The following is a 17,237-nucleotide window of genomic DNA, read 5'->3' on the forward strand; positions in this document are numbered from 1 at the left end:
CACTTTACAGTCTAGATAACCACTAAATGAATTTTAATGTAGAAAGCTTTCCTTTATTCTGCTGTTTTTTCTCGTAGGTAAATTTTTCTCTTGTTCAAATGCAACACAACCTGGGCAAAATAAATTAGTTTGATAATCTATTAAAAAGTTTTGTTTACTGTTTTCTAATCCAGAAAGAATGAAAATTAGCTTACATTAGACTAACTGTTTGCATATGTACAAATAATATCTCCTTCTGATAATTGAGTAGACAAGATTTGGTTTCAAAAGCAAAGTTAGTGGCAGGTACAAGTACAGACCTGCTGCCTGGTCTTGGTTGTGGTTGCACTCAGCAAACTGGAATCCAGTTTGCTGACATGGGATTTAAATCGCTTGCATTCATTCCTACATGACATACCCTGTGAAATTTCTATTGTCATCAATAAGATACCAGTGAGGATGTCAGTGTGAGCTGGCTGGCTAATTTTTCCTGACTCCTAACTTTAAAGGTGCCCAAATGCCCTGCGTATGCTGCTGCACAGTGGTTCTCACCTGCCCTCTCTGTTGACTCCACAGGCCTGCCGTGAAATCCTCCCGAAAGAAGCAAACGGTCAAGAAGCAGAAGACTTCCAAGATCTTAGTCCGAAACATCCCGTTCCAGGCCACCGTCAGGGAAATCAGGGAGCTCTTCAGGTAGGAACGCGCTTTGTCGGGCGTGTGGCGTGCTCCGTGCGGGAGCCAGCAAGATTTGAATACAGGAGCTTGCTGCTGGAGTGTAAATATTAGGAGTTAGGGGTTTTTTCTGTGGAAGTAAGCAAACCTGGAAGTAGAAATGGTTTAGCAGGTTATATATCGCTACAGAAATCCTGTCTGAGGGACAGAGATGACATGTGCCAGCTTTGTGACTACAGCCTTTGGGAGCTGTCAGAGCTGGGTGGCCCTTTGCTGTGCCACAGACGTCCCCGGTGCATGGGCATCACTCCCCGTCGACCGAATGACATCGCCTTGGATTTTTTTTTTCCCCTCTTGTCTGATCCGTGTGCGGCAGCTTTGCTGCTGCTTGGCACACCTGGCTGGGGAGGAGCACCGCGAGCCGCTGCAGACAGCTGCTCTGAGAGGTTTTAGCTCGGGCTGGCTCCCTCCTCCATCTGCCCTGCACGCATAATGCCGTAGCTCCTTCCCAGCACGCGGGGAGCGCGTAAATCTTGCTCTGCCTTCGAGTGTTTTGCTTTGTGAACCTGGATACGTGCCTGGTGTACTTGGTGTGGTGCATCCCTGCGTGAGGATGTGAGGCTGCGCTGCCTGTCGGAGCCTCTCCAGCAGGGAATGCCTTGCCAGGCTTGAGACCTGCCGTAACAGCGAAGAGGGATTTTAGGATCCCAGCCTGCATTCCTCTGCACGCTGGCTGGTCTCGCTTTTCTTTGTACCCTCAGCCTTTTGTGCGGTGTCTCGTTACGCTGTGTAACACATCCCAGGAAAGAGGTGCAGCCGTGTAGAGTTCAGCTTACGGTGTCTTTTCTGCTCCCAGGATGAGAACCCGTGGCTGGTTGCCCCAGGCTGTGGTCCCAGCTCCGTTCTTCCTCCTGCATCCCCAAAGGAATTTGGGGGGATCGGTGTCCAGCTCCATCCATCCCTTTTTCCATCCACGAAAGCAAGAGTGGTGGCATCCATCCACAGGGGATGGTGGACTCCTGGGTTAGGAGGAGGCTTTCCTGCTGAGCGTTGAAGCAGAAGGCAGGTGGCTTCAGCTGCTCAGGGCTGCAGCGTCCCTTTCCAAAGGGACTGAGCTGCGGGATCGCTTTAACCCTTTGAAACCCCTCAGGGCACACTGTGAGAACTGCCTAGCGAGGAGCCGTGGGGCAGGGATTTGTTGGAGCAGAGGAAGCAGTGCAGTTCTCTATACGCAGTGAATTCTGGCTGCTTCGTTAGCACGTGTGATGCTCTTCTCCTGGCTCGCCCGCAGGTAAGGACAGTGGTTTCTGTGCTGCTGGCAGCCTGATTCCTGCAGGATGGAGGAAGGGTGTAAGGTGGTGAGGAAAACTGTGCGTTGAAACACTGTTTTGGAGCGGGGTCCTCGGTTCTAACCGGTTGCAGGCCGTGACTCAGCTGTCGGACACACGTTGAGGAAAGGCACCGTGTAAGGAGCCCTGTGGAAGAGCAAGGGGGTTTTCTTGCTGGTGCAGCCTGGGCGCTGTTGCTTCCCCGCTTCCCTGAGAGCCCTTTTGAAACAGGGCAAAAACCCTTGGACTTCAAGTTCTCGCGCTGAGTTCTGGTGGCACACAGGGCTCTGCTGATCTAAAACTCAACGCAGCGTGGTCGTAGAAGTGTCCTGCCTAACACCAGAGCAAACAAAACCGTGGGGATCTGCGCCTATTAGGGCTCTGGGTGAAGTTCAAGGACCTGGGAGGCTTATGTCTATCGAGAGAATAGACGAGCCCAGCAGAGAATGAGGGGTTTTGGGTACATTTTTTTATTTCTTCTTGCCTTGTCTGGCACCTGAGTGCTGGGGAGCGGAGGGGCAGCGGAGCGCTCTGATTAATATTGCAAGGAACAAGCAGCTTCTGGCTCCGGGCGCTGCTGGCAGCATTCTCGGAGCGACGCGTGAACATCCGTCCCATTTACCTAGGATATTCGGAGGTGTGGGTTTTATCCTCAAAACAAAAATCAATGGCTTGGGGGGTGGGGGACCCACAATCCTCCCTGCCCCCCTGCCATCCCTCCTTCCCTTCAGAGAGGCTAAAACCGGGCATGACAGAGCGCTACCCAACACTTCATCCTCCTAGATTGCTTTCTGTGCTTTTAAATCAGCTGCCTTTTAGCTCTTGGAGCTTTTAGCTCTCCCTCCATTTAGGAACCTGTCCGATTTGTATTTCCTTACTTTATTTATTTGGAATTGCGACCGGTCGCTTGGCAGCGGAGGCGGCACGGACGGCAGGGCTGCAGGGGGCACTCTTAGCCTGCCCAGGAGAGGCTGCTGGGGACGGACAGCCTGGGGACAGCCAGGGACCCCGCCGGGCACCGCCACGCCGGGCAGCAGCCCCCGGCCCGTGGAGGTGGGAGGCTTCGCAGGACGAGCCTCCCCCCTATTGTTTCACGCTCTCAAAAGCCCTGCAGCTGATGTCTCTCAGCTTGCTTCCTTCTGCGCTCGATTTTTTTTTTTTTTTTCCTTTTCTCAGCTGCTTTGGCAGGAGACGGTATGTGTGTTTTTACCCCCAAACAAATATTTGCGTGTTTTGAGCTTTGTCAAGGAGCTGTCTTCGTTTTTAACTCTCGCTGCGGTAGGTGTTAATGACACTGAAACAGCGAAACAAGGGAGTTGGGTGTTTGGAACAGCAGATTTGGAAGGCTTCGTACACGCGCTGCTCGGCGTTGGCAGTTCAGGAACTCCTTCCCTGGTTGTCTTTATGCTTTTTAATATCTCGGTGTATGGATCCACGGCTTGGATGCTCACACTTGCCCTGTCCCGTTGCTCGTGTTCGTACAGCCGTCGAGTGGCAGGGTGGGTCCCTGGTAGCGTGGAGAGGTCTGCGAGCGCGTGCAAAATTCAACCTGATTTGTCCCCAGGTTGATGGCGTGCCGGAGACTCGATGTGAACGAGTTCGATTTTGGGGTTTGGGGCTGTGGAGTTCAAATCCTCGGGAGGAAGGAAGGAGCTGAAGTCAGGAGCACTCAGGTTAGCAGCCCTGAAGGCTGGAGTCCTGCCCCTGCAAAATCAGGCTTGCAGGGTGGACGTGTGCCCACCCCCCACCCCGAGCCCGATGGCTTTGGGACATGTGGTGTCCCTCTGTCCCCTCCTGCTGGAGGTGCTGGCCTCTGTCGTGCCATCGGGAGAGGTTTTTTGAGGCCTGATGGGTGTTATTTTCTTCAGAGGGAGAAATGCTTTTCAATTATAGGGGCAGCTTTTGGGCTAGGTGTGAAGATTTAGCTTTTGTGGGTGGTGTGGTTTTTTTCACCATTTTTGTTCTTTATTAGATTCTACTCTTATCTTCACTACCTGCAAAAATAACAAAAGACAAATGGTCCTTCGTCCTTTCCAAAGAGCCGTGCTTAGGGGAGGAGAGACAAAGGAATTGATGTCCCATGAAGGCTGCTAATTTTTGCTACCAAATTGGGGGGCTTTTATGGCACGACTTTTTTCAAAAGGAACTCTCGATGTGGCAAGCTGAATTGGAGATCTGTGAAAGGCCACATTTTCACAGATTGGAGCTCTGGCAATTTCTGAAAATTAGGCTCCTTTAAAATCTCTCACACTAGATCCAACCTTCATTTGAAGTCCCAATTAACCGTTTGTTTCGTAGCATCCTCTTCCATCCTCCTTCCTGCACCAACTTTCATGAATATTACAAACAAGGCTGGTTTGCAACTGCCATGTGACACTTCAAGGACACCTTTTATTTTTGCCAAAAGGGAAACGGTGAGATTTAGAAGAAGTCTTAAAGGTTTCCACCCGGTCTAATGCAATGTGAGACACAAATACCGCAGAGGGTCCATCTAGAGTTTGGTGCCTGACGCTTGTACCACCACAGGAGCAGCTCTTGGCATTGCGTCTCGACTTGTGCGCGTTGAGGGTGGTGTTTTCCTTTTGCCTTCTTTGCAAAACATACCTGAAAGTATGTAGTCATTATTTTTTTCAGTATAAATTCTCCTAAAATTGCAAGGAGCTTCGCTTCCAGCCCTCCTCTGCCAATTAGTCGCAGCCACCCGCACGTTGTGAGCGCTGTCCAGAGCGAGATCGGGTGTCAGAGCAGTGCCCCTAGAAGATGTTTTATCATCTGCCTGGCCACCTCTTGTCTTTCACCTGTAGGAAATGAATCCAAACGCATTGTGAGAAGCTATTGAGTCTTAGAAATTATCCCTGGCTGTTAAGAGTGGACTTGAGTTGCACGAAGAAGCAACTGAAAGGTATGCCAGAGCACGGCGGGGCTGTGGGGCGAGTTTATCTCCGTTGTGACTTCCCTACGGAGAAGGAGGAAGAGAAGGAAGACCTTTGGGGTCTCTCTTAGTTTTTAACTACTTTGTTGGCTATTTTCTTTGTCTTGACAAAGACATGGCGTTATTGCATCTGGCAAAACAAGTGCCTGGGACTGATCAGGAGAAAACAGCTCCATTCCCCCTGATAGAGGGCAAAAGTGAGAACAGGCAGCGGGACGAGGCTTTGGAGTCACAGCTCCCCTAGAAGAAGAAAAATCTCTGAAGAAAGATGCGGTGGATAAACTGGCAGATATATTTTTTTTTAAAGGCAGTCTTTATGAAGTTAATTTTATAAGATGATGCCTTTCACTTCTTCTGACCTATTATAATAAAGTGTAGTTATCAGAATGGGCTTTTCATTTCCCATTATAAAGGACACGGTGGTATAATGAATCCGTCTGCCAGACATGCTTGCTGTTCACACCTTTCTCCCAGTAATGGAGTCTACATGACTGGAGACAATTTCTACCTCCTGGACTAACGTTGCCCTGTTGAAGCTGTGGAAATCTTTGCTACTGAAAGGCAGAAGAGGGGGGAAAAAAGAAACAGAGCCTTCATAAACATGTGAGTGAGTTAAGCAAGTGCTGGACAGTTTTAATTAGAAAATGCAGTGCAAACACCCCTAAGATGCACAGTGCTGCAAACACTTGCCGTACAGTCTGTCAGATCATTCTCCAAGTGATGGTTTTGCTTTTAAAACCCCAGCTGTGTGCTAGAAATATCTCAAAATCCATTGCTGCTTCCTCTTGGCTGCTTAAATTTTTCTTTCCGGGCTGTGCCCGCTCCAGTGAGCCGGCCTGTGAGCGTGGGGGAAGCTGCAGAAAGCACAGCGAGCATCAAATCGTGGTGTAGGAGCCTGTCTGGGTCAGGCAGGGGCTGCTCGGGGCGGGGTGGAGCTGGTGGTGGGGCGAAGCCCAGGAGCTGCAGAGTCCCTGCTGGAGGTCTGGTCTGGAGGAGATGGCTCGGTGCTGCCCAGGAACCCCAGGTGCAACACTTTTCCTCTTCTTTCTGCCACCCTCCCACGTCGGCAGGCCAAATCACCTGCTCGGCTCCTCGCTGGCTGCTGAGAGCGATGCCCCCAGCGCGTCCTGTGCCCTCCTGGGGGCAGCTGGTTGAAGCACAGCGCGGGTCCCTCTCTGCTGTGCCGCAGCTGGAAGCTGCCCCAGCACCCTGAGCCGAGGTAAGGGGGGGGTGTGCACAAACGACTGCAATTCACAGGGCTGTCAAACTTCCCGTTTATTATGCTCTTAGCCCTTTAAAGCTGAAACAAAATTAAGTCAGTGTGGATAAGATGATGGGATTGTTATCTGAGGGGCAGAGGGAGGCGGTTGCTAGCTGTGCAGGCGTTGGGCACGCTGGTCTGGGCGCACTCAGGCAGGACGTGGAGCAGATCATCGAGCCCTTTTTGAGAAAGGCTGCTGGAAGCTGCTGCTGGGTTCGTGCCCTGTTCCTCTGGGTTACATCCACCAGCAGATTAAGCCGCGTTTCTGAAGCACTTCATCAAGACGGTCCAACTGTCAGGCTGCGGCTAGACCCGGCTGAAGGACTTGTATTTTGGAGAAGGAGAGGGGGCTGGCTGTTTGGGTGATGAGCGAAATGCCTCTTGTCCTACCCCTGTGTGGTTACCGGTGTAAAGCCAGCGGTTTCTGCTCCCCCACCAGCAAATACAGAGATGTTCCCCGGAGGAGATGCAGCCCTTTTCCCCAGGAGGATGCTTCTGCCCGGGGGAGGAGCCTCCTGCTCTCCTCCACAGCCTGGTGGGCCAGCCAAATCCCTTGTTGCTCGGTGCGGGCAGATTAACAAGCCCCCGTGCTAGAGCAGTCACCAAAAGCAGGGAAGAGAGGCTCATCCCGTGGGCGAGGAGCCTTGCTCAATTTTTTTTGTTCGTTATCCAGGCCAGCACCGGCCACTCACTTCACTACCTCTGTGGATTGGGGTTTAGGTGCCTCGGAGAAATGGACACTAAGAGGGAGTAAGGCATTAAAACAAGTGCTGGGATGTACCCGTAGCAGGGCAGGGCCGTGCCAGAGGTTATTTGTGCTCAGCAGAGCTCCGGCTGCTCCGCGGTCTTTGCAGCCATCAGGTCGAACTGGGTCGAACCCGGCCAGCAGCACCCTGCACCCTAGGCAAAGTCACCGAGCTCCTGCTCCATCTTTTGACTCGTCTGAGGCTACGGACGGCTCCTGGGCAGCGTTGCTGGTGGGAGTTCATGTCAGAGAGCCTGTGTAGGTGCGTGCGCGCGCCCTGGTGCCCGCAGCGTGCAGGTGGGGTACGAGCGCTGTTGGCACACGAATCCATTTTGGCTTGTCTCCAGGGGCTTAAAAACCCACCTGCTGTCGGTTCCCGTTTCAAAGGTGGCTTTCCAAAAACACGTTGCAAATCTAGGCCTGGAGGCACGTATCGGAGGAGCACCGGTGAGCCAGCTGGGGACCGCGTCCCTGGGAGACGTAACCGGAAGGGGCTTCTGATGCTGCACCGCTTCGTGTTAATGCGGGGTTTCGGCTCCGTGATTAGGATGTGGGGTCTGTGCATGGGCTGCTGGGAGGGCTGAGCGTTTGGGGCTGCAGAAAGCTGCTCTGGGATTGATGCCTTCAACCCCAGTACTCCTGCTGCAGCTTGGCCCCGCTCACCCGCTTAAGGTCTACAAGTGCGCTTTGAAGGCACTGGCAAAATGTTTGTCTTGGCTGGGTGCCTTTCCCTTGGTGCTGTTAGGAAGCAGCTTGGTTGATTGCTCCCTTCTTCCCAGCTGAGAGCTAGCTCCTCCTCCTCTTCCAGAAAGGGTGGCCCCAAAAGTCTGCATCCAGCCCTGGTGGCTGCTGCCCCAAATAATCCATGCTCCTAGAACATCTGGGGTGTGGGTGCCCTCGTCCCCCCCCTGCAGCCTGACCCAGCTCGCAGCACCCAGGGTTTTCTCCGCCAGGCAGGGGTGTGCTGGGCTGGTTTATTTCTCGTCCGATCTTGAAAAGCATAAATTAAACTTTTGGGGGAGATGGGGGTCCTTCTCCGAGCCTCTTCCTTACGCCTGGGGAGCCCAGGCGCAGCGACGTCGAGCAGAGCCCAGACGTGGAGCTGGCCGCTTGCATTTGGCTCCGCAAAACGAGCCGTGGGGCGGGGCAGAGCGAAAGAGGTTTTCGGTGCTGTTTTCCAGTTTGAATCGTAAAGGTGTTTAACATAGATAAGGAAATGTTTAACTCTGTGTTATCTTGACAGGGCTGCTTTAAAAGGTGGATCTTCCCAAGAGCAGAAGGAGGATTTTTTTTCAGGACATCTCTTTCCCTGCCTTGAATATTCATTGCAATATTTGATTTATTTCCCCCCCCCCCCCCTTCTGCACTCTGCATGTCCCCTGCCCACAGGTCCCCTTTTTGCTCACCTGAAACCTCTGCCGAGGAGCTCTCGGCTGCCTGCTTTTGCTCAGGCCTCCCGTCCGACACAAATTAAGGAGTTTTTAGGCCTCTTCCTTCCGCGGGAGCGCCTCTCGCCCGGGCGCCGAGCCTCCCGGGGGAGCTCAGTGAGTTTCACACAGGCTCCGCTGCTCCTCGGTGGGGAAGGGCTTGGGGAGGTGAGGCGAGGTGGGGAAGGGGCTGCTGCTGAGGTGTCTTGGTCGGACGTGACTCTGGGATTCTGCGTCGGGGTCTTTGCCAGCTTTCTGTGCCGAGCGGGGCTGGCGCACGTGCGTGCGCTTTTGCTCCTCGATGGGAAAGGAGCAGCAAATCCGACGGAAGGGCTGGGTGCCGTAGTGTGAGTGTTAGGAAGTCTCCTTTTGTCTGAATTGCTCTGAGCACTGCCCGTGTGTCTATATATAAGGAAGGGAAAACGTGTGGGGTTTTTGTCTTAGGGTTTTTTTGGCTTAGGCTGTGGCCTGATCTCGTTCTCCTCGTGCGTTGCCCCTTGGCCGGTCAGGCTGGGGGCTCGCAGGACCTGCCCTGTTGGAATGACCTGGACTAATTCTGACTCTTGCCTTAGTTTTTCACCCGAGGAGCCGTCCAGCTGATGATTTCCTTCGTCTTAAAATCTTTCCCCCACCGCATTCCTTAGCCAGACGTTGACATTGACCTGCCCACCTCCCCGTCTCTCGCCGGCGCCTGTGTGTGGGTACTTCTCAGTCTCGCTTCCCGCGAAGGGCTTGAATGAGCCTCTAATGAATCACAGTTTGCTGCTCAGGGTGACACCGTGTCCTTTATTTGCATCTCTATTTGCATTATCTTCTTCTTTAACGTCAAGCCCGCTGCAGCATTTCTTCCTCCTCCAATTTAGTGGGGGTTGAAGCCTTTGGGACGTGGCTGTGATCGCTCTCCTGCCTTGCCCGGGCGGACCCCAAAGGTTTCCTGTGCCCTGGCGTTTGCACCTGGCGTTGGCTTCTGCTGCTCGTGGCACCGAGAGCATTTCTCTCTGCGTCTTGCTTTCCCCAAAGAAGCCAAGCGAAGGCACGGCACGCTGACCATCTGTCTTCTTCCCTCCTCCCCCAGCTGCAGCTGAGCCAGCTGACCGCTCCAGGCGTCTGGCAGGGCAGAGGAGAGATCTTAAACGTGAGAACCTGGTACCGGGAGGCGTAGGAAGCTCCTGGGGTTGGTCTTTGCAGGGACGTGGTGCTATGGGACTGACCCTTTTTGGGGCAGCAGGAGTGCTCGGAAGGAACCCTCGCACGGAGCGCTTTTTCAGACCGAGGTTTTGTTGGCCCCCTGGGAAGGTGACCTCCTGGCTTCTTAGCAGAGGTGGTGGGGACACGTTGGGCTGTTCCCCTCACGGGTGGCCTCCTGGGACCTGCTGGGAGAGGCTCGGAGGCCAGCCCTGGTCCCTTCCAGCCCCAAAACGCCTTCCCGTGGAGCCGTGCTCTTCGACGTTTCGGGTCCTGCCTTTCCAAGAGCGCTGACCTCAGCACCTCCAGCATTTACACCAAAACTCACCCCACAAATTCAGCAGCTGCCTGGGCTGCTCGGCCCCTCTTTGCCTCTCCCCACCCCAGCTCTGCCTCTTCCCCTCCTTCGAGCCCGCTCTCCCGGCGCCGCGCCGCTGTGCGAGCGGCTGAAGGGTTAAGGGAGTTCAGGGGCGAGGGGGGGGGGGTGGAGGCGAGGTATTTCAGATGCTCATTACTCACTGCCAGCTTCCCCCAAAATCATATTAATTTCACGCTGTCACGCAGGACTGCGCTGTCTCTCTCGTCAGCATCCAGGAGGGCGGCGGGGGGGCAGCGCCCGTCTCCCCCGCGCACCGCGGCTGCGATTTGGGAGCTCAGCAGCAGGCTCCCTCCTCGCCGCCCCAGCAGGACCGGGCTCCGGCCACCCGCCCGCCGTGCACCCGGGGACCTGGGGGTGCTTCTCCAGCCGCCGGATCATTTTCCAGCCCGCTGCTTGTGCAAAAACCCCATGAAATTAGGGCCGCCGCGGCGAGGGCAGGGAGCTGCCGTCCTGCCCTACCTGCGGGCGGAGGGGGTGCTGCTGAGAAGTTGCTCTTTAACCACTTGCCTCTTTTTTTTTTCCCCCCCAATTTTTTTTAATTTAACACGAGCAAGTGCAGCCCGGCTCTCCCTGCCAGGACCGCATCCATCGCCTCCTCTCGTTTCCCCGCGTTTCTGCAGCGCGTTTGGCTGTTTGCTCGCTGCGGCTGCCGGCGCCGTCACCTCTGCGGGGACTTCTTGCTGCCACACGAGGTAGGGCTGGGGCTCTCACAGCTCCCTCGCAGGCTCCACGCTCCCCAGGCCCTCGTGGCTGGCAGCTCTCCCCCCCGCCAGCCTCTCTAGCTGCAGGATTTCTGCACCACCCCCAGCAATTTGTGGTGTTGCCACCCCTAGAAGGTGTCTCAGCTCTTGGCCAGCTGTGCTCTTGTTGTATTTGTGGAGGGTTCAGGCTGTAAGGGACCACCTCCTCACTTCTCTCTCACCGTCTCCCCTACGGCTGCACTTTTTTACAGCACTCGGTGCGCCGCAGCCCCATCCGAGGAGCAGCACAGCTCGCGTTTCCCTGTGTTTGCAGAGCAGGAAGCGCGTTAAGGGGAGCAGCCCTGCCTCCCTCGGGAGGGGAGCTACCTGCGGGTGCGGGAGGAAGGATCCCATGAGCCTGCAGAGCCCGCGCTCACAAGCTGTTTTCCTGAGGAAACAGTTTTCCTGTGGCATCAGGGCTCTCCGTCTGCCTGCGTAAATTTCTAACCCCCAGGTTGAAAGCTGAGAAGAGGGCTCGGGGGTGCTGGCTTCCTACAGGCAACACCAAGCTCAGCAGCTGGCTGGGAGATGGTCTGCAGGCGGCTGTTGCCGGTGCTGCGCGTTCTCAGAGCTCTCTAATATTTATTAAACATCGCAGAGATGATGAGCCCAAAGGACTTCATTCTTTTAATCACCCCTGAGCATCCGGCTCGTGCTCTCCCAGCTCAGATTCCTTTTTGAGGTCCCACCTTCTGACGTGAACCGAAACAGGCTCTTTCTGCGCCGCCACCTCCATGGTCCCGGCGCTGTCGCGGCGGTGCAGCGTGTTCCTCACCTTCCTGCCGACCCCAGGAGCAGCGAGTGCTCGCAGGAAAGCTCTCCAAACCTCCGTGTGTGAGGCTAAAGCAGCGTGCGTAGCAGCCAGCTGTCGTCAGACGCAGGGTACGTGGCACGGGGCCGCTTCTCAGCTTCCTCTTTTCCTCTTCCCCGTATCGGGGAGCTTCCACTTGATGCGGCTGCGTGGGAGCCGTTCTCCTGCCTGCCCTGCTCCTCCTTGCAGGTCCCGGGGTTTGCAGGGCCGCGTGTTCAGTCCTCCCGCAGACATCAGGCATCTGTCGGGGAAATGGCTTTCTCCGGCGCTCGGCTGGAAGATGCCAGCCCCTTTCCATCTCGCTGCCTGCTGGCAATTTGCAGCGAGAGCTGCGCCTTGCTTCTTCTCCGGGGGATACGGGAGGGATGTTTACCACTTGGGGCTTGTGTGCGTAGAGGGTTCCGTCAGAAACACCACCAGAGTATTTTGTTTAAGCAAAACATTTAACATTACGTTGTTCAGATATTTTCCTCTCTTCCCGAGGAAGAGAGGTCTATGACCAAGAAGCCCGCAGCATTAAGTTGCTGTGAGACTAGGGCAAATAGATGGCCAGGGAAGGGGGAGACCAAACTTGATACCCCCAGCACTGGGAGGGCTTCAGGTTTTGTGGAGCCCAGCTGCAAGAACAGGCTCTCAGCATCCTCCACGTCCCTTCATGAAATTCCTGAGGCTGCAGCAGCAGGTTCACCACTGCTGCTGTTTGCGTACCCACGGGGTGAGACGCTGGGTTGAGGAAGGTGCGGGGAGGCACGTCCCTGCCTCTGCCCTCAAAAGCTGGCCCGAGACCCCAAGACAAGGCTAACAGGCTGCGTGCGTCCTCAGGGCAGTGCTGGGGAGCGTGGGCTTGTGCCGCTAAATTGCAGTTAGCACAGCACAGCCGTGCTCAAAGAGTGGTGCTCTTCCACTTTCATAACACCAAGGCATGGTCAAGGAAGCAAGGGGGGCAGAAACATTGTCTGTGAGTCCCATAACGGCTCAGGCGATGCTGGCAGCGTGCGGTCGTTGTCCTTCCTTCCCTTCCGTCCTCTGAGGCTTTCCCAAGCGACCTGTGAAGGTGTCGAGCTGCGTGAAGTCACCTCTGAGCTCCAGCAGGAGCTCAGGGAGCTGCAGGTTGGGAACGGGCAGGCAAAGGACAGAAACTGAGCACAGGGAGCAGCCCCGGCTCCAGTTTGGGGGCAGGATGCAGGAACTGGAGCATCATCAGAGTCGATACGGTACGTCTGGAAATATTCCTCTGTTCACAGCGCATCCAGCAGTGACACAATCGAACGTTTGACCAGGACGGTGCTGGTCGGTGGCGGTGCCCCTGCTGAGCCCTGTGCCTGTTCCGACTGCTGCGTCTCCTCCTGGCCTCTGGCAGGTGTAGGACGTGGGTAGGGAAAGCTCTCCGGGACTGTCCCGTGCTCAGGAGATCTCGGGATCCTCGTGGTATTTGAACCACCGGAACAGGAGCACTTCACTCGAGCTTCCACATGCATTTGCATGCATTTGATCTTCCCTGCGTGTTTCTCGGTTCTCCCGGTGAAAATAATTAATCTGGTTATTTCTCGAAGTCATCCTGCAGCTTTGCAGGGCCAGGACTTAAATAAGGATTCTCTTTAAAGCGGAGCCATGTTAAAATAGCTGCCTGCCTATAAATATCTTATTGCTTCTATATTTATTCTCCTTCAGCCCAGTGCAGGAGGCTCTGGAGTCAAAGCCGAGATGTTTTTTGGCTGTCGGTGCAGCCATTTCACCTGGGTTCCTACAGCGAAGCTCCTTTCTCTGCCGGATGCCCTTTGGGGGCCGCGAGGCACGGCTGCATCTCCCTCCTCTTGTTTACTGCGCTGCCAGTCGCCTGAATTTCCTCTTCTGTCTTTAAAACGAGCTGACTCAGGAGGATCCGAGAGGAAAGGAGATTTGTGCCAGGCCCTCCCGCGAGCACTATTTTTAGCGTAACTCCTTTGTGACCGCAGCTGCGCTCTGATCGGGATTTTCAAAGGAGCCCAGGAGAGATAAATCCCCAAATCTCGGCGCTGTTCGAGCTGCGGGTTCCTTTGAAATCCTGACCTGCTGGTGATCGCTGGGGGGACGTGGGGGCTCCTAAGCCCTGGTCTTGCAAGGTGCTGCCCGCAGGAGAAGCGTGGCTCAGAGTTGGAGCTCGACAAAATGCTCTGCGAGCCCCACTGAGGTCGGTGGGAGGATTTAGGTTTCCTGGGGTTTGGGATATAGGGGTCATGGCTGCGCTCGTACGTCTCGGTGGGAGTGACCGTGGGAGCTGGTGGCAGGAGCCGTGGGGTGTCCCAGGGGGTCCTGGCACGGCGCTGGGAGGTGGCGGGGACAGGAGGCCGGCAGGGCTCGAGAGAAGTCCTCTTGCAGCGGTCCTGGTAGATGCGGTCTTCTCTCCACTGAATGTTTTGCCCCAACAGCAAATAAAAAAGCAGCAGCTGGGGTAAGAAAGCCCCCAGGCGGATGAAATCACAGCACGTGGGGGTGGCGGTCTTCCAAAAACCTCGACGCTCTCGCAGGGTTCGGTGCGAGTCCCACAGCGGTGTCCTACCTATGGCTCCCTAAAGCTGATGCCGTTCCCCATCCTGCACCGTTCCCCGTGCCTGCGGTGGCTTGGCAATTTCGAGCGCTGAGACGTAGTTAGAGCAGCGACAGCAACAGATTTCCTTCTGCAACGAAGTTAATGAATCAGAGGAGCCTTTAAAGCATGAAAACGAGTGCGGATAATGCACAGGTGTCTTCCCAGGGAGGTGTAAGCATGCTGGGTAAGTCCTGGGCACTTTTCTTTGATCTCACCAACTCTAAAATAGATGTGTAATAATAGGTAGATTAAAAAATTCTCCAGGTGCGTGGCACTCCCTGTGGCACGCGCTCCTCCATCAGCAGGGCTGAGACAGAGCAGGGCAGCACGCCGCGGGACGTGGAGCTGCAGAGGAGAAGAGCTCACACCTCTAGGTACGGCCAGCAGGAACAGGGGGACAAATTTGGGATCGCCACATCCCATCCTCCTGCCGAAAGGTGCACGAGGGCTGGGCACGGCTTTGGAGAGCCAGGACCCGACCCCTGGTTTTCTGCCTGCCCCTTGCAGAGGTGTTGGCTTCTCCTGCGCAGCCCCCGGTGCTCCCTGATGTTTTTTTGGCCCCGTTGCCCGCTTGGATTACTCTGTAAGGTCCAGCCCTGTAGGGCTAAATCTCTGCGCCAGCCCTGCCATAGCAACTGGACCTGCCTGCGTCCGCCGTCCTCCGGCTGCGGCCGGGAAGCTGTTGGAAATAATCGTTCTTCGGGAGGAGAGGGAGGACGAGGAGAGGCTGCGAGACAATGCGACCCCTTCTCCCCGAGCACAGCAAATCCCTGCCGACCGGGGAAGGGAGCTGCAAGCCCCTGGGAACGTCAGCCCTGGAGCAAATCCCTTTAAGGAAGCGAATCGGCGGCGCAAGGCGAGGATTAGACGTGGCAAAAACGAGGAAACCAAACCTGGTTCTAGCACCTGTTCAGAAACGACTGGAGTGGAGGGATATTAAAATTTTAAAACCCGCCGCTGTGCCGGTGATGGGGGATTTAAAAATAATAATTACCGGCCTTTTTTTTTCCCTTTTTCGCTTGGTTTTCAGAATTGGTTTCTTTCTGTTTAGCATGCAGCCTAATTGCGTAATTACACGATAGACTGGAGTAGAATTTAGCGCGTGTAATACCAGTTATAAAGAAGAGCCCTAATTATGTATATCTTCTCAGGTAAATAATACATCAGGGGCATGGAGTGGCCTAATTACTGTTCTGAAAACCTGCCTAATGACTAATTTACTTGGAATTTCAGAAAGCTTTTGATAAGGTCCCTCACAAGCAACTGTTAAGGAAAATAAATCGAGGAGGGGTGAAATGTTTTGCTCCGGTTTGAAGCAAGCAGTTTAGGCGAGGGGGAAGCAGATTCGGGGGGGAGAGGGAAGGGCCCAAGGCTGCCTCCTTTGCGAGGCTTTGAGGGAGGCCGCGAGGGCGGAGAGGCTTCCCTGGAAAATCAGGACCTTGGCAAGAGCCTCGTGCGTAAATCCACCGCTCCTTGGAAGAGCTCCTTGGAAGAAGCGCATCTGCGTCCTCCTAGTCGCTGACACTGGGGGTAGTTGTGGGTTGTTTTTTTTTGAAGTTCTGGGCCCAAATTTGATATGCATCCAGAAAGAGCTAAGCTTTGGTTTTGCCCACGTAGAAGAGGTGGGGAGCGAGGGCTGTGCGGCACCCCGGGCAGGTTGCCCAGCGGTGAGGCCGAGGGGGCGCAGGCGGGTGGCTGCGGGGGAAACCTCAGGGGCTCCCCTGGAGCTGGAAGCAGGGTGGCACGGAGCTGAGGGCTACTGGCAACCCAACGAGCGTGGGAAGGCACGTCGGGACGGCATGGCAATGAATCCTCCATCGGCAGCACGCCCAGATGGGTCCCAAGCAAGAGGAGAGGAAGGCGAGGGACAGCAACCCGCTGGCACCAGCAGTAGGAGAAAGAGGATTTGAAGTGACAGCCAGAAAAGGGAGCCATCAGCCAGCCGGCGACTTGCAGGTGGAAAAGAAGGGGGAGCAAAGTCCCGAGGAAGCTTTCAGAGGAGCCCTGACCCAGCTTGGGTGATGGGGATGAAGGAGGAGATGGGCTCGGAGAGGAGAGGTGAGGACAGCCCGGCACAGGCAGCGAGGGAGAGGAGCCAGGCTGGTGTGGTGGCTGGAGAGGGGAGTCTGGAGCATGGTGTGGGGCAAGGACATGGGAACGCTCTGCTCCCAGAGCACAATACCCTGACCGCTGGCAATCTACCAGGTTTTTTTATTTATTTATGTACTTATTTTTCAAGTACTTGCTGGCTCGGCATCGTTTTATTCTGCCCCGTGAAGCCAGGTCCAACGGGCTGCGTGCCCACCTCTTCCCAAAATTCAGTTAAAAATCGTTTGCAAGTGCCTTCACCGCATTTATCCCAACAATTCACCCCAATCGCCGGATCTTGGGCTCTTCTTCAGGCACCCCTCTTGGCATCTCCTTGCTCCCTGGGGAGCTGCGGGGCTTCCCAAGGTGGCAGGGGCAGCCAGGGCTGGGCACCGCTGCCCCCCCGCCCTACAGTCCCCCCTCCCGGTTTGCTTTCGGGTCCTCTCTGCGTATTTCCAACCGGAGGAGCCAAAGCGGAAGGAGGGAGGGAATTAGCACGAGAGGGCCCCGCTGCCGAGCGGCGGAGATAAAGCGCGAGGGATCATCGTGCCCAGCCATGCTAATTGGCTTTCCTCCCTAGCAAACTTTGCGAGCGGTGCTCTTGGAGGCGGCGAGATAAACAGTTGCTGCGGCAGGTGTGCTGGAAGCGCCGTCTGGATGTAATTAGACGGGCGCAAGAGAGAGCACCCGGAGAAATGGGGTGGTGCCGCTCGGCCCGGGGGGCTCGGCCCACCGCATCCCTCCCTGTCCTGGGCATCGCTGGTTTCCAAAAGCCTGGGTCAGTCCCAGCCTCGTTCACGGGGCACAAGGTGGAAGTGTGGCTGGTGGCAGTTTTCCTGCAAGCTTGGTGAGAATAAAGCCTAGGAAAAGGGGAAGGACAAGCTGCTCTTTGTGCTGGAGTGGCACAAAGGTGAAAAATTCCCCTATGGCACATCACAGAGTCTCTGTATGGGATGGGAAGGGGACAGCCACCGGGCTGGACCCCAAATGTCCCATCTCTGTGACCCATGGAGGCTGGTGGCACGCTGCTCTTGGTGGCCCGGCCTCCTGCAGCTCACCCTTCTGCGGTGCTCCCAGCTCTTCCGCTGCTTCTGCCACGGGGCTTTTGCTTCGTCTCGCTC

General features: G+C 55.4%; 1 protein-coding gene across 1 annotated transcript in view; it reads left to right on the plus strand.

Moving 5' to 3' along the window:
* The window catches only part of RBM19 (RNA binding motif protein 19), a 61,373-nt gene that overhangs the window by 16,860 nt on the left and 27,276 nt on the right, over positions 1–17,237 (plus strand). Inside the window, exon 21 of the mRNA XM_035556840.2 lies at positions 556–672. Coding sequence (XP_035412733.1) covers positions 556–672 — 117 coding nt within the window. The remainder of the gene's footprint in view (positions 1–555; positions 673–17,237) is intronic.

Source organism: Cygnus atratus, chromosome 17 (assembly GCF_013377495.2).
Source record: "Cygnus atratus isolate AKBS03 ecotype Queensland, Australia chromosome 17, CAtr_DNAZoo_HiC_assembly, whole genome shotgun sequence".
Lineage (NCBI taxonomy): Eukaryota > Metazoa > Chordata > Aves > Anseriformes > Anatidae > Cygnus > Cygnus atratus.